Source organism: Akebia trifoliata, chromosome 16 (genome assembly GCF_017979445.1).
Source record: "Akebia trifoliata isolate Shusen 1 chromosome 16, ASM1797944v1, whole genome shotgun sequence".
Classification (NCBI taxonomy): Eukaryota; Viridiplantae; Streptophyta; class Magnoliopsida; order Ranunculales; family Lardizabalaceae; genus Akebia; species Akebia trifoliata.
The window spans coordinates 31,857,284-31,875,248 of NC_141390.1; the positions used below are offsets into that span (position 1 = coordinate 31,857,284).

The 17,965-nt window shown below is 35.7% G+C and overlaps 1 protein-coding gene across 1 annotated transcript; it reads left to right on the plus strand.

Annotated features, from left to right (window-relative positions):
* The first annotated feature begins 3,633 nt into the window (after positions 1 to 3,633).
* LOC147383624 (pleiotropic drug resistance protein 3-like) lies at positions 3,634 to 15,970 on the plus strand. The gene is made up of 24 exons (XM_086428047.1): positions 3,634 to 4,153; positions 4,655 to 4,778; positions 5,204 to 5,289; positions 5,997 to 6,081; positions 6,669 to 6,828; positions 6,936 to 7,012; positions 7,369 to 7,422; positions 7,520 to 7,610; positions 7,746 to 8,047; positions 8,136 to 8,417; positions 8,499 to 8,812; positions 9,427 to 9,587; positions 9,672 to 9,775; positions 10,725 to 10,878; positions 10,967 to 11,098; positions 11,248 to 11,321; positions 11,408 to 11,740; positions 11,834 to 12,124; positions 13,173 to 13,256; positions 13,376 to 13,509; positions 13,604 to 13,831; positions 14,008 to 14,179; positions 14,433 to 14,687; positions 15,527 to 15,970. Exons 1-24 carry the CDS (start codon positions 3,780 to 3,782, stop codon positions 15,791 to 15,793), a joined length of 4,338 nt encoding a protein of 1,445 aa, XP_086284173.1. The 5' UTR covers positions 3,634 to 3,779; the 3' UTR covers positions 15,794 to 15,970.
* The last annotated feature ends 1,995 nt before the right edge of the window (positions 15,971 to 17,965 follow it).

Below are 17,965 nucleotides of genomic sequence, written 5' to 3' on the forward strand. Positions count from 1 at the left end.
GTTATCAAATTCCTAGGTGGATGATATATAGAAAAAAGTATAATAAAATATGAGATGTAATATATTATGATAAGGTGCATCGTGATACACCAAATCATGATCTTAGATAAGGATTAGTTTAATTATTTTGTATATTAATAAAAAGTAGATACATATTATTTTTCTATTTAATGTAATCTTTTGGGAATCATATCTTTCTCGGTAAATTAAATTATTTGAAGTAAAACAGCAGTTTTGATACTAGGATTAGGTTGGCCATGCTCTTGGCTCCAATTCCAAATGCCCTTGTTACTCATGTTGGTTGACCATTTTTATTAATATTTTATAATTTATAATGTCGAGTAAAGATGAGCGAATCCACAATCCAATCCAATGATCTTGTGAGAGATAATAACAAACTTGATCTGATGAGCGATTGAGTCTGATAAAATCTAGGATGAGCAAGATGATCAATGTGATCAAGCTGATATTAATTGTAATCAATCACATGTTTCTTATTCGAATAAACAAGTGATTATGAGAGAAAATTAGAATATCAGATGTGATCATGGTTTTAAAACTCATTTTGACGTCTTATCTTGAATGAGTTTTCTGATATGTTTGATTCGTTTTGTTTAATAATGAGAAAAAATGACTCTTGATTTTAAATTTCGTTTGATACGTTTGTCTTATCTATCTGTCTCATTGGTAGACGATATTGAGACATGTCGGACTAGTCGTGCTGGTCTTGGACGAGATTTAAAATACCATGGATGTGATGTATTGTGAAAGGTTGATATACCAAATCATTATCTCAGTCACGATGGTCCTGCTCGATCAATGCAAGTAATTATTATTATTATTTTTAAAATTTTTTATATCATTGTTGAATGAAGCATGATGGATGTGGTTGGATCCTACATGTGCCATGCCATTGCAATAATGGTGGCATGGGTGTTGTCATGCTTTACTTCTCATCTTACGACACAAATAAATAAGGAAAATTATTTAAAGGACCTTGGTGGAGGGAGTTTTTCTAATTAGTCCCTAAGTTTTAGAATTTCTCTTAATAGTTCATTTAGTAAAATTTTTATTTTTAATCAGCCCTCAAACCCTATTCTAGGCATCTCTTATGATTGAAATGTCAAAATTACCCCTATCATTCAAACTCTCCATTTTCATAAATTTTTTTTGAATTTCCGACATCCTAGTCAGATTTCGGAGACTCCATTCTGATGGAAAAGATTTGAGAAGGAAGACGAAGCAATTTTCTTCAAGCATTTTGAAGATGTACGTAAAAAATTAAGAATTATTTTTATAAATTTTTTGTTTCGTTTTTAGATGAAGATTGATCAACGATGGTTCTTTTGGTTTGAAATCATCTAACTAGTTGTTATATCAAGTTTTTAATCGATATTTCCATGTATGTTAGTCGAAAAAACTTGAAAAATAAAAACAAACGGATTTTACTAGCATCGATCTCACCACTTTTTATTTTTGGGTTCAACATTTTTATTGTCGAATTTCACATTTTAAAAAAAATTGTTGAACTCAACAATAAAAAGTTGTGAGCTCAACAATAAAAATTGGTGAGTTTGACATTGTATAAAATTCTTTGAATCTCAGTTTCGTTTTTCATTTTTTATTATAAATCGTCGAAATAAATAAAAAAAATCTACGTCTAAATGTTCACAAGTAGAAAATACATCATTTCCATTCGTCATTTATGATAAAAAATCGTCAGAAGTGATTGGAATTGCAGTTGGAAAACCTTCAAGTATATGAAGAAGATGAAAAAAAAAAAAAAGAATAGCTTGAGTATTTCAAAAGATTAATGCTGAAGTGACCTCAAGATTGGACCTCACATTGCACACCCTGACGTGAGAGTCAGAATTATAGATTTTTTCCTCGAGATACAAGTGAAAAAGCTTCTATGGTTCCAATCCACTTCCATGTCAAGATGTGCAATATGAGGTCCAATCTAGCCCGACTCATTTCAAAATCATTATAAGTTGAGATGAGGTTTAGGGACCAAAAAGAAATAAAAAATTTACTAAATGGACTATCAAGTAACCGCCCAACACTCAGGGACTAACTAGAAAACAAATCCCTTTGCCAGGTAAGAAACTGACTCTTAGGCATGTTTATCGCATATCTGCGTTGCCAAGAGCGGAAAAAAGGTAAGTGAGGAAGTCTTGTTTTGAAAAAGATATGATGTAACTCATGACGTAACATTATTCAGTGATGCCACATCTATAAAAAAAATGCCATGTGGCTGTCATTTATGGGCCCACCCAATCTCTTGAAGACTGATATAAAATGCTCATATCCAACAGCTGTGCCTTAATCAAAAGTGGGTCAATGACATTGTTTGCAAGCAAGGGTATTCTCCAATGTGGCTTAATCTAGACCATTTAATTGATGGATCACATCTTTGATGGACCACAATCCATGTTCCTTCTAATCTGATGAGTTCAACCAGATTGGTAACTCGATCATAAAAAGTTCGTCCGAGACTAAGACGAGTTGACAAGTCGTCTCAAAGACATGATTTATTCGAATTCTAAGGCATTTTTTTAAAATCTCATCCGAGATGACTTGGTCTCATTCATGTTACATTGCTAGAAATGACAAGAACAACTACAACGATTGAGATTGATACGTACAAATGCATCATAAAATCCAAAATGGTAATAAAGAAATAACATAATAGATAGAAAGAGATGAACAAAATCATTGAGAGTAGGACACTTCTATAAAGGTTTTTACAATTTGAAAATTTTGTAACATATAAGATCATATTAATTACAAAGGATTTTACAATTCTTCAAATCTATTTTTACTAGTAAACACTTTTGTTCTATTTGTAATATTTATTGAATCAATTTGACATCAGAGGGATCTTGGACTCGAAATCAACTTGATAGAAACATCAACATCAGTTGTCTCGGGCTGTGCCTATCAGATGGTTTGGATCATTTGGTTAGCTAGATCATAATTTTGCAACCTATCAAAAAGGTTGACCCATCAGCTACCAGTTTATTGACAGATTCATAAAAATAAATAAAATAAAAACATTGACTTTAGAATGATTTGGATGGAAGAACAAGAGTTGTTCAGTCAAACCCATTGTTTTTTGGGATTAGTATTTGATAATGAGGGTGCCCATCAAGCATTGTGGGTGTTTTTTTTTTCTTTCAAAAAAAAAAAAAAAAAAAACCCATAATATATGATGATCATTATCATTGTGGGTGTTGATTGGTGATCGGTGAGGAAGTTCACATTTTTATGTTGCACTGTTGTATGGAATGCACATGTATCATATCTGCATGTATAAGGCCTTGATAAAAAAAGTAAACCTGGCACAATATATTACTGACTTGCTGAGAAAATAAGGAACTTAGTTCATGATCTACACCACACCACAACTGTGTATTGCTCAATACTGTTAATTGTTGTTTCAGTTACGAAAGAGAACATGTGGGAACAAAAGAAAGTCAACTCATCTATTAGTAACTCGAATAAACAACCATTTCTTCTTGTTAGCTTTCAATAGAGAAATAACAAAGAGAAATGTACAAAGAAGACTAGAATAATTTGTATTTTTTAATCTATTTCACTCTGTTACGCCAATTCTTTATGTTATAAATTTTCTTTTTAATAATCCATGTTATAGACTTCGTTGAAAACGAAGAATGACGCATGACATTACCTCATCAATCTACAAGTTCTACTAAAAACCATATATAGATGTAAAAATCTTTCTACCAAAGCATTTGGAGTTCTCCAAATTATCAAAGATGGCTCAGTTAATTGGAACCGATGAAATAGAGTCATTGAGAATTGAATTAGCAGAGATTGGAAGAAGCATGAGATCATCATATCGACTCCGCACTTCAAGTTATCGAAGTAATTCAGTACGGGATGATGAGGATGAGGAAAGTGCCTTGCAATGGGCTGCAATTGAAAGATTACCTACTTATAGGAAGGTAAGATCAGCTTTGCTTGATAATTATGAGGGTGGAGGTGATAGTGAGGATGTCAAAGGGAAGAGAGTGATTGACGTTACCAAGCTTAGACCTCTCGAACGACATACGTTCATTGAGAAGCTCCTCAAGCACATCGAGAAAGATAACCTCCTCCTGTTGGAGAAACTTAGAAAAAGAATCGACAAGTAAGCTTTGATTTGATATACAACAATCATAAGATGCGCAAATACATTTATATAGACATAATCTACTGATTAGGTACGTATGTACATATGTTGCGATCTATATCTAATATGCATTCATTCATATACTTTGATACATATTGCACACATTGCAAATCGTAGGATACTTTTGTATGCCCTTTCATCTCTAGTGCACACTCAAATCCTTTCTTCTTAGAAACAAAAATGATAAAGAAGGGTCCAATGATCAAGGGTGGATTTTTTTTTGAAGTTTAGAAGGATTTATGGGCTAATTTTGATAGATAACAGTGGCGGAAAAAAAATCCGTCGATATTGCCTCGACAAATTTTTTTTTCCTTTCAAATTCATAAGGGTCTTAGTTGCCTCTGTATAGATGAATCTGTGTTAGAGCACTTACGCATTCATTCACTTGTATATCGAAGGCATAATTGCGTAGCTTTCATGGGTATATATATATTTTTTAAACCATATGGTATTTTGTAGTGTTGGTGTGAAATTACCCACTGTGGAGGTACGATATAAGAATCTCTGTGTTGAAGCAGAATGTGAGGTAGTTCATGGCAAGCCCCTCCCCACTTTATGGAATTCTTTCAAAGGCATGCTTTCTGTAAGTAGCTGTATTAATTTGAATGTGTTTCAGAACTTAATTATTGATTGAGTCATGATAATCTGACTCCCCCACATGGCATACTCAATCGACTCCCCTGACATGGGGAGTGCCAGAACCATTAGATTTATTTTCATCGGGAAACACAACTGCACAGATTTATGGGGGTGTGCAGTTGTGTATCCTGAGGCATAAAGTCTATGGTTCTGGTACACCCCATGTCAGGGGAGTCGATTGAGTATGCCACATGGGGAGTCATATTATCACCACTCTTACTGATTATGTCAGTGGCCTTTTGTTTTTTATTTTCTTCTTCTGGGACTTAATTACAACTTGCTAGTTATAGGCTGTTCGTCCATTCCTAGGTAGAAATTTCTTAATACTTTTTCTTCCTCAATTCATTATGGGAGCGTTCTATTGGACAGGGTGTTACCAAGCTGTTAGGGGCAAAGTCTCAAGAAGCCAATATAAGCATCATCAAAGATGTCAGCGGCGTCATCAAGCCTGGAAGGTAGGACATAAAAGTCTCACCAACTCACAAGATTCAACTCTTTCTTGTGAACAATTCAAATGAGTTATCCCCAAAGGCGTTTATTGAGTCAAAAACTCCTTTTTTTTTTTTTATAGTCAAAAACTATTGTCATTCCCTTAAAGTGTTACCATAGAAAGTGATATTTTTAAATAGTCAAACATTCTCACTGGAATGGAATGATTTTTCCTGCCAAATGGCCAGCTGACATGGCCAATCCAGACCGTTCATTGGATATCCTTTTAATTTTTTTCTAGAATAATGCTGAAGTGACCTCAAGATTGAACCTCACATATCACACCCTGACGTGAAAGTGTATGGGAACCATAGATGATTTTCCTTGAGATACAAGTGAAAACTCATCTATGGTTCCTATCCACTTTCACGTCAAGATGTGCGATTTGAGGTCCAATCTTTAGGTCACTCCAGCACGAATCTTTTTTCTAATAGACATGGTGGAGTGTTATTAGAAACCTGCCACCTCAGCTACTATGAGTAGGAAATACGTTTAAGTCCAATGAATAGGTCTAGAATTTGGAGTCACTCCAAAAACACATCCCCTAAATGGAATCTTTAAAAAAAAAAAAAAACCCAAAATTGTTTATATTTTAGAGGGAAACCTATAAAAGAAGATTTTAAGGTGAAATGCAAACTTTAGGTTCATTCATATTGGCTTGTGTGGGTTGCAGGATGACTCTATTGCTTGGGCCTCCAGGGTGTGGGAAAACCACCTTCTTATTGGCTCTTTCAGGGAAACTAGACCAGTCTCTCAAGGTTTTTTTTTTACTCTTTAGCTTCTTTTTATTAATAGAAATGATCTTATATGAAGCATTAAGTAAGATAAATCCTATTAATATGCAAAATGATGAACTAAAAGTCTACAGCGTTCTAATAAAGTCAAGAGTACCTCAAAGTAGCAATGTTTTAGACTTCAAAGACTTGACCAAATTGACTCAATTTTGGTTTATAATGTCCTTGTTTAAAGGAATGGATTCAATTGATCCACAAGTCCTAATGAATACTCATGAAACCTTGGTATTGTATTTGTTAACCAACCAACTACTCCAAAAGACCAATCAGTTGGAGAAGGGGAACTATGAATATAAGAGGGTGGTCACGGGGCTTAACTGGGGTACGACGCACCCGAGAGTGGAGGAAAATATACATTCAACAGTATTAGACTCTCACTTTAACTAAATGTGTGAACAATGGGACTATTCACATACACGTATACACACATAATATACAAAACATTGTTGAGTTTGTAGTCTGGTTTCTTTTAATAAGCTATTCACATTGCATATATAGTCTAATCCATTACTAAAACTTTTTGTGTATCATTTCTTCTTTTTTCTCTTTAGGTTACAGGGGAAATATCTTACAATGGCTATAGACTTGATGAGTTTGTTCCTCAGAAAACAGCAGCGTATATTAGCCAGCATGATTTGCACATTCCTGAGATGACTGTGAGAGAAACACTTGATTTCTCTGCTTGTTGTCAAGGTGTCGGAAGCCGACCAGGTAAGCTTTCTTTGGGCACGCATCAATGGTGATTTTGATCATGGAACCTCACATAAATTTGAGTTCTTAACTAGACACTAAAGTTGACTATTTGTTTGCCTTTGAAGAGATTATGGTGGAAGTCAGTAGAAGAGAGAAGCAAGCAGGGATTGTCCCAGATCCAGACATAGATACTTACATGAAGGTATAATTGACAGATATTCTTTTTTCCCTCCAACATTCACAAAATAGCCAATTTTTTACTTATAAAAAAAAGAAGACAATTTTGTATTATTGCAATTTATGATCATGGGGTTTTCTATTGTAAATGTGGTTCTCCAAACAATGCCATTGATGGGCTAACTGTTGTAGTTTATAAGTCTCAATATCACCTTAATTTATGACTCGACTTTTGACAAATCTTAATTTTATACAATTATTTTTACCTAATGATCCAGGCTCATCACATTGTTTCTCTGAACTTCATATATTTTTTTTGGTGGTAGTGTAGTTCTGTGTTCGAATGCTGATAATCTATGATAAAAAAATATTTTTACACAGGCAATTTCTGTAGAGGGACTTGAAAGAAGCCTTCAAACAGATTACATCTTAAAGGTAGTTCTCTTTAACATAGCAAAAATTGTATTTCCTCTTCACTAACTTATAGGCAAATCACTTTTATCTGTATGATTTTTCTACTATGACTTTTCAGATACTTGGACTTGATATATGTGCTGACACAAGGGTCGGGGACGCCATGAGAAGAGGTGTATCAGGTGGTCAAAAGAAAAGATTAACTACAGGTAGTGTGAGTCAAAAAGTGGAAAGCTTTAGTAGGTTATATAGAACTTTGCCAGAACACTATACTTAATTGTGGTGTTTAATTAGAAATTGTGTTCCAATGCTGTTGTTAAAAGAATTCTAATTGTTTTATGCAGGGGAGATGATTGTGGGTCCCACAAGAGTTCTGTTCATGGATGAAATATCAAACGGCTTAGACAGTTCTACTACCTTTCAGGTTCTTGTGTGTCTTCAACAGTTGGTGCATATCACAGATGCAACAACATTTATTTCACTTCTTCAGCCAGCACCAGAGACGTATGATCTCTTCGATGACATTGTCTTGATGGCAGAAGGGAAGATCGTATACCATGGCCCACGCAATCACGTTCTTGAATTTTTTGAAGTTTGTGGATTCAAGTGTCCAGAAAGAAAAGGTGTGGCTGACTTCCTTCAGGAGGTAAGTGCATCATGGGTTTTACTTTACTTGCCTATTGTTTTTATGTTTTTTGAAGCAAAAATACGTAAAACTTTTAAATTCATTTCAGGTTATCTCTAAAAAGGATCAAGGACAGTACTGGTATCATACTGAACAACCTTACAGTTATGTTTCCGTCGATCAGTTCTCCATGAAATTCAAGGAATTCCATATAGGACAGAAGCTAAATGAGGAGCTTTTAGAGCCGTACGATAAGTCTGAGAGCCATAAAAATGCTTTATCCTTTAGCATGTACTCTCTAACTAAATGGGAACTCTTTAAAGCTTGCATGTCAAGAGAATTTCTTCTCATGAAGAGGAATTCTTTCATATATGTATTCAAATCAACTCAGGTAGTTGCAAATACATTAAGGATATTTACATCATTATTATCAATATCAACCGGACACGTCTAAGCTCATGTGTTTCTGCAGCTTTTCATAATTGCAGCCGTCACAATGACTGTTTTTCTGCGGACTCGGATGGAAGTTGATGTGATCCATGCAAATTACTTTTTGGGTTCTATGTTTTATGGGCTCATCATAGTTCTTGCTGATGGATTCCCAGAGTTGTCGATGACTGTCGCAAGACTTGCGGTTTTCTATAAGCAAAGAGAATTATGCTTTTACCCCGCTTGGGCGTACACTATTCCAGCTACTATTCTGAAGATTCCAATTTCGTTATTGGAGTCTTCAATTTGGACATGTCTTACTTACTATGTCATTGGATACACTCCTGAGTTTGGAAGGTGAGCCTCACATGGAAATTCCACTTCTTTGGAAGACATTCTAGGCATGTCAACTAGACTGGGTGACATAGGAGATCTTGTATGTGTGACACATCAAGCAATGGAATGCTGTAGCAGAAAAACTCCCTTTGATTGATCAAGATTGATAAACTACAAAGATTCAAACAGAGAAAACAAAATAGAGCATGAGATTTACATGGCTAGAATAGATTGTCTACGTCCACGGGCAGCAATGATAATTCTTTATTGATGAAAACTGCAAAATACAATACATACTTAAGGTTTCTGAACTTGGAATATATATGGTGCCAAGGGCAAATTTTCTAAAGATGAAAATACCCCCTAGAAATTGTACAGAGGCCCAAAAAATCCCAATCCTGGGCCTCGACTCAGGGGCTTGCCAGCCCTTGCACCCCCAGCCCAAGATACACCCAAATATAACTCAATTTATGGCCATAAATGAACAAATGCAACTCTCATGCACCTGGGCCACATGTACTAATGCGTTGATGGTTCCACTTGACTTGTACACTTGATTTCCTCCATTGATAAAATGTTGATTTCTCTTAGAAATCAGAGTTTTCTCCTTAACTCCTATCTGTTTTCTTTCTTAGGTTTATTCGCCAGCTTTTTCTACTTTTTGGTGTCCACCTAATGTCAATATCCATGTTCCGTTTTACTGCCTCGGTCTTCCAGACCGTGGTTGCTTCTTCAACAGCTGGCAGTTTTTCATTATTGGTTCTATTGATATTTGGTGGCTTCATTATCCCACAACGTAAGGCTGCCTAATTACTCTTTGTTGATACTGTTCAAACTAACTTTTCAAATGGATGTACTTATTCGTTTTTGGTGGTTGCAGCCTCTCTGCCAAGTTGGTTAAGATGGGGATTCTGGGTCTCCCCATTGTCATATGGAGAGATAGGTATGACTGTAAACGAATTTCTTGCTCCCCGTTGGCAAAAGGTGAGGTTCGAATGACTCATTTGGTCGTTAATGTAATTGAGGCAATCTTAGGTTCATCCTGATAGGATGGATGGATGGTCTACCATTGGCATACTGATACATGTGCCACATCACATCGACATCAACATCAACATCAAAGCCTTATCTAAAAAAATTGGAGTTTAAATCCATCTGAATAAAAAAAAAGGGTCAAGATTCATTTAGGAGATGATGGAGTTTTTAAACCTGTTACCAATCTGACATGACCCTCCTACTTTATCCTGGGCTTGGGACTGGCAATGTAGTGTAAAGGAAACACTGCACAGGTGGATTCCATCGAACCTTTGCGAGATATATCATAATAGAGTTATCATAACGGTCTCTTCTATGAACAATTTTTTCTACATTACACAAAATATACAGTTTTTTGACAACCCAAGATAATATAAAGGAGAGGATGATAATGATCATCTGATCAAGTCTGACCTTTGGCATATGAGATACCTTGGGTGGTACCCACTTAATGGTGGTACTTGTCAAGTTCCAAGTCTTCTCAATGCTTTCCATGCAACACTTGCCAAATTTGCCTGCTAGTAAGCCAATGCAACCCTTCAGACACATGGAAACACTATGAAGCAAAAAAGAAAATAGAATGCAAGCATAAGTGGAATGTTGCTCAAGAGTTATATTTGTTACTTGGAAACAAGAATACAATTTACACAGCTTGAATGCTCCTTAGACTGTTTGCTTATCTTCTGTCTCCTTCATCGTGACAATCTTACTCACTTTCATGTGTGGTGTGTGATGTGTGTATGAGTATGCCATGTGAGTTTGTCCTCACAGCTATCCAAAATACCATTTAGCACCTCATCTTTACTCCTCACAATTAGCCTTAACCTTTTTTGGTGAAGTAAAATAGTTGGTCATCATCCACTTATAGTAATTATCTGCTCTTCATTTACATTTATAGATGTCATCAACAAATACAACTATAGGGCGGCAAACGCTTGAAAGTCGTGGATTGAACTTTGATGAATACTTTTATTGGATATCACTCGGTGCCTTATTTGGGTTTTCAGTACTTTTCAATATTGGATTTACCATGGCCTTATCTTTTTTAAAGCGTAAGTTCATCTTTGTTTATTTAGAAGGCCTGCTTAAGAAACATAAATCTTAAATGTCTGACTCACCCACTTTTTAATATATACTCAGCTCCTGGAATGTCTCGTGCTATTATCTCTCATGAAAAGCTCTCTCAAATACAAGGAAGGGAAGATTCTACCAACGGATCTCATGTCGAGAAGACAGCCAATGCTCCTAAAACTTCTGCAGAACCTAAAAAAGGTCAGTCCATTTTCCTGCTTATCTATTTTCTTTTTGGAAAGAACAATAGAAATTTCAGACTATAAGGTGATATAAACAACAGTATATCATACTGTTTATTCATATAATATACTTTTCTTATGTCTATGGGTCGATGACTATTTTTTCAGAAGGGATGGTTTTACCTTTCGAGCCCCTAACAATAGCGTTTCAGAATGTGGAGTACTTCGTTGACACCCCTTTGGTAACCATGTCAAATAAAAAAAAACTTTCACGTTAAAGTTTAGAATCAAACGATATTGGTTAACTATGTTATTATTTTGTTCACAGGAAATGAGAGAACAAGGTTTCACAAACAATAAACTCCAACTTCTTCACGATATTACCGGTGCTTTCATGCCCGGTGTTCTTACAGCATTGATGGGTGTCAGTGGAGCAGGGAAAACAACTCTATTAGATGTTCTTTCTGGAAGGAAAACTGGTGGTACTATTGAAGGAGATATAAGAATTGGTGGCTATCCTAAGGTGCAGGAGACATTTGCAAGGATATCAGGTTACTGTGAGCAGTTTGACATACATTCTCCACAAATTACTGTAGAAGAATCAGTGATATATTCAGCTTGGCTAAGGCTTCCACCTGGGATTGATTCAAATATAAAATCTGTATGGAATCTTTTAAACAGAAGTAGAATCGATTAAATGTTTGATTTCAACACAGTCTTTGATATAATGAAATTGTTACAACATGTTTCACAGGCATTTGTGAATGAAGTCCTTGAAACTATTGAGCTTGATGGAATCAAAGATGCTTTGGTTGGCATTCCTGGTGTTAACGGTCTATCAACTGAGCAACGTAAACGCCTCACAATAGCTGTGGAACTTGTTGCCAACCCATCTATTATCTTCATGGATGAACCCACTTCAGGTTTGGATGCAAGAGCAGCTGCAATTGTCATGAGGGCAGTGAAGAATGTGGTTAATACGGGAAGAACAGTCGTTTGCACTATCCATCAACCAAGTATTGATATATTCGAAGCATTTGATGAGGTATGTAACATGTATAGTAGTTTAACTTAGAATTTTGTAGTGAAATATGAAGATAACAATGCAGTAGTTAGAAATGAAGCTCGATGTAGTATTCAAAACTGATTGTCAAAGAATGATACTTTTTGCATCCTCCTGTACCATATATGTTGATGTAGCCTAGATTTATCAAGTCAGATCATTCAATGACTTCATAGGTGAGCCTATTTCGTGAACGTGATTGCTCCAATTATCCAGTCAACTAATAACCTCTTGATGCTTCAATTAGTCACTTTTTTTTCTCGAAGATCTCCAATCTCCAATTTTTAGCACAAAATTGGGCGGTTAAGTCCAATGTTTGGTTGTTGCCTTATCCTATCCAATAGGTTGCCACTGTTGAGGAATTCTTCCAACGTGTAGGGAGGAACAAATAAATATATCAGACCTTATCTCCTATGCTTCTTGAACTAGCATATATTTTAATTTTGAAGTTACTTTGATTTTATATACGATCAAATTGCATCCTTTAGAGAGCATTCTGTTACTTTGTGATATCTACCACCGTTAATGGCAAGTTGAGGTTCATAGATTTGGTAATCTATTTAATGTGGTTAAGCCTACAAATAACTTACTGGTGGGAACCTTCACATTGGTGAAGTTCCAGCCTTGCATAATAATGCGTAGTGATGCTGAATATAATGCCTTTCAGTATGAATTTTAATAGAATCGTGATGATCTGACTACCCCACGTGGCACACTCAATCGACTCTCCTGACGTGACAAGTTTGGGAACCGTAGATATGTAAGCCTTGGGATACAAAACTGCACTTCCCCATAAAAATATGTATCCCGAGGGAAACATGTATCCCGAGGCATGCAGATCTACGGTTCCCGAACTTGTCACGTCAGGAGAGTTGATTGAGTGTGCGATGTGAGGTAGTCAGATTATCACAACTCATTTTAATATCCATATTAGCTTTTGAGAAACATGAATTTCTTGTTATGCATGGACATGACATGTGACATAAAGATAAAAGCTTATTGTCCAATACTCATTATTCTACTGTTGCAGTTGTTTCTAATGAAAAATGGAGGGAGCATAATCTACTCTGGACCATTGGGTCCTCATTCAAGCAGGGTTATTGAATATTTTGAGGTAAATTCACTAAAGAAAATAAGAAATATTCAGAACCCATTGAAGATATTTAGGACATTATTTTTGTTGACAAAACTTACCAAAAAAAAAAATGATTTCATTTCCTCCTTATCTGGCAGGGTATTTCTGGGGTACCAAGGATTAAAGACAATTACAATCCAGCAACATGGATGTTAGAAGTCACTTCTACATCGGCCGAAGCAGAACTTGGTGTGGATTTTGCCGATCTTTACAAAGAGTCGAGTTTGTACAAGTGAGTATAACTACTAAGGTGTAGTTCGCTGTCTTATATGAATATCTTGAATATTGTCTTGTAGACCATTCTTTATTTGTTCTTCTGATTTCAGGGACAACAATGAATTGGTTAAGCAATTGTGTTCTCCACCTCCCGGTTCAAAGGATTTGCATTTCTATACTCGTTTTCCGCAGAATGGTTGGGGACAGTTCAAAGCGTGCCTTTGGAAACAACACTTGTCCTATTGGAGAAGTCCTGCATACAACTTAATGCGCATCGTCTTTATGATTGTTGCTTCTTTGATGTTTGGTATTGTGTTTTGGAAGAAAGGGACCAAAATGTAAGTCAAATTAACCCAATTCATGTCATATAAACGGTTAATGAAACATAGGTCGGTCCTTAAAAAATGTGTCTATCCATATTAATTCCCTCGTAGAACTATAAAATATATATTTCAAATCAATATGAGGGACTTTCCCGATACATTAACATATTTATCTGTCTCTTGTTTTGTAGAAATAACCAGCAGGACTTATTCCAAATATTTGGTTCAATGTTTGCTGCCGTGATCTTCTTAGGCATAAACAACTGCTCATCAGTTTTACCATTTGTTGCAACTGAGAGAAATGTTCTATATCGAGAAAAATTTGCTGGAATGTACTCTTCATGGGCCTATTCATTTGCACAGGTCAATCTTCTTCTGAAAAACTATAGGGTCAACGTGGAGAGATCCAATTTTTTTCGATCAATAAGAATTTATTTCTGTCAAAAATGGATCAAGATTCAAGTGGACACATTGAGTTAGACACAAAAACTTGATTAACTTGGGTTGACATTTTTTATATTTTGAACAATGATCCAAAAATTCCAAATAACTTTTCATGGCTTTTTGTATTTTAACGCTTCCCATCTGTTCTGCTAACATAAAGTTGATTTTATAGGTGGCTATTGAGATTCCCTACGTGTTTGCCCAAGCAGCTCTGTTTTTGGTCATCACGTATCCGATGATCGGTTACTCCTGGTCTGCTTATAAGTTCTTCTGGTACTTCTATGCCATGTTCTGCACACTACTCTACTTCAACTACCTTGGAATGCTGCTTGTGTCGTTGACTCCAAACATTCAAGTAGCTGCTGTTTTGGCCTCTTCTTTCTACACCATGTTTAATTTGTTCTCTGGGTTCCCGATGCCAAAACCGGTAAACCAACCTTCTACTTACTATACTAATATTACTTGTGATGGATTTATCTCTTTATTTGATACTTTTGTTTGGTAGATAATCTCTATGGGGTACTTGAGCCTTTCCTTTTCTCCTGAGGTACCCATGTCATTCTAACATGGATCAATGTGGAAAAATTTTAACCCAATATTTAATATGACTAAACGACAACAACAAAGTCTTATCCCCAAATATTCAGTCAAGTAAATGAATCTCGTTCCTTTATTACACTCATTCGAGAGCAAACTCTATGGTTATTGAATGTGAGTTCCTATCTGGTCTCGCTCACTATCTCCATCCAAGTTCTTTTGTGTCTTCCTCTCATTCTTTTAGAACCTTCAACTTGAATATTTCTTTTAACTGAGGCTGTAATCAACCTTCATTGAATTATGCCCAACCAATATCAATCAACTTTCTCTTAGCTTATCACCTATTGGACCTACTACATTTTCCCGAACACGTTCATTTCTAAGTTTATCTTTCCTAGTCTTTCCACCCATTCTTCTCAATGTTATCATCTCTTCTATGTTCAACTTATTTACACAATGCTTAACCACCCAACATTCAGCTCCACAAAGCATAGGTGGTCCTACTACTTGAAAAAAATAAAAATAAAAATAAAAATAAGAGCTAAATGTATATGATACAACCTTATGCTTATATCGTAAGAGTTAGGAATAATGCAAGTCGGATACATTGATCTTGATCACTATGCCCCCACATTCAGATACTCCTTTGCATTCATTTTGACATGCTCTAAATAGTTGTGGGCCTTCAGAGTTAAGCGAAAACTAACCTAGCCATGGTGCTTGTTGCAGGAAATCCCAAATTGGTGGATTTGGATGTATTATATTTGCCCGACATCTTGGACGCTAAACGGACTACTCTCTTCACAATATGGAGACATAGAAAAAGAAATAATGGTGTTTGGCGGGACAAAGACAGTTACTGCCTTCATAAGAGATTATTTTGGGTTTCACCATGATCAATTAGGTGTGGTGGCTGTTGTTCTTATCGCTTGCCCCGTTGCCTGTGCTCTTCTTTTTGCATATTGTATAGGAAAACTGAACTTTCAGAGGAGATAATCTCTGCATAGAAAAATCACTATATTTGTATTGTCAAATCATCATTTTGGTGAATAATAAACCATTTTGGATGATTGGTGGATTCATTTTTAGCAAAGAAAGCCGTGTAAAATATTTGAATTGGTGCTATATTAAATTAATTATTGTGAGAGGATGGGTGATTAGTGTTTGAACTTGTGATCAATCATCGAAGCTAACTCTTAAATAAGTAGACCATTGTTTTATATATGTTATAAGATCGGTGAATTGGGGTTGTGTCTCATATTTGTTCTGATCCCCACCAATTGAATGCTCCAGATTTTCAAATAGTGGTGTGTCATGTATTGGGTCTCAATTCTGTTCCCACAACATATTTACTCTGCTCAGAATTAGTTCAACTGTTTATATAATCCAACATTGCAGATAAAACTTCTGTTTCAGTATTTGTTCAACAGGTGCACCTTAATCTAAAGTGTAAGGAATTCAACCCGAAATTCCCAATCTGTGAGAAACAAGAAATAGAGAAAAAACACACGTCGAAAAAGAAAACAATCATACGCACAAGACACTATTTACATGGTTCGGCAATTTGCCTACGTCCACAGAGTTGCAGAGATTTCACTATTTTCGAGAAGAAAAGTGCGGCTCCAGTCTCAAAAACGACAACCAAAACCTTAAAAAACCCTAATCACCAAAAACGGCTTCTATATAATGCGCACAAGATACACAATGGGTTACAAAATGGGCCCAAAAATTTTTCCCGGGGCATTGCCCCAGGAGGCTTATCCATGAGCGCTCCGGCTTGGGCCTATGGGCCCAAGCCTCCACTCCATGGACTAAGCCTCAGAAAATATCCCATCAAAATACCACGCAAACATTTTTTGGGTCGGGTCGGGTCGTCAACCGGATCAAAACATAACTAGGCTCCACAAAAAGCCCAACATAAAGCTGGTCAATGACATGGTTTGTAAGCAAGGGTATTCTCGTATGTGTCTTAATCTGGACCATTTATTTGATGGATCACCTCTTTGATGGACCACAATCCATGTTCATTCTAATCTGATGAGTTCAACCAGGTTGGTCACTTGCTCGTAGAAAGTTCATCAATGTGTCCCTCCACATTTTTGGTAATGTGTTGCCTTGCTAGAAATGCCAAGAACAACTACAAGGATTGAGATTGAAATGTACAAATGTGTTTTCAAATCCAAATGGTAATAAAGAAATAACATAATAGATGGAAAGAGATGAACAAAATCATTGAGCACCGGACGCTTCATTCTAGAATAGGTGGAGAAGGAGGTAGGCGGTATAAAGGAAAATTTTCATATAATTTGAAGGCAAAACATATATGATATATTAATTACAAAGGATTTTTACAATTCATCAAATCTATTTTTATTAATAAACCTTTTTGTTCTATTTGTAATATTTATTAAATCAATTTGACATCAGAGGAATCATGTGGCACACTAGTCCTCCACTGTAATTAATTGGAAAAAAGATTTTGGAAAGGTTTTACTACTTGTCAATTAGTAGTCTCTGCCTTGGGCTTGAAATCAACTTGATCGAAACATCAAAACCAATGGTCTCAGGCTGTGCTTATCAGATGGTGTGGATCATTTGATTAGACAGATGATAAGTATTTGATATTCATGATGACCATCATGCATTGTGGGTGTTGATGGGTGAGGAAGTTCACATCTTTATGTTGCACTGTTGTATGGAATGCACCTGCAGTATGTCTGCATGTGGGCTTGTATAATTCATTGATAAAAAGGGTAAAATATTTAGTAGATTAAGTAGAAAAAAACAAAAAAAACAAAAAACAGAACCATAGTGCACATGTCACAATATATTACTGACTTACTGAGAAAGAAAAGGAACTTAATTCACGTTCCACACCTCGCTCAATTTTATATATTTACAAATACTGTTAATTGTTTTTTTAGTTATGAAAGAGCACATGTGGGAACACAAAAAAGTCAACTAATCTATTTATAAAATTGAATAAACAAACAAAATTCTGGTTGTTAACTTCCATTAAAGAAAGAATATAGAGAAATATACAGATGGGAATCTAATGTTTGGTATTTTTCAATCTGTTTCACACTGTTATACATTTTCTTTTTAATAATCCATGCTAACACCATGTTTCAACTTCCTTGAAAGCAACAGTCAATTTACTTTCTGTGA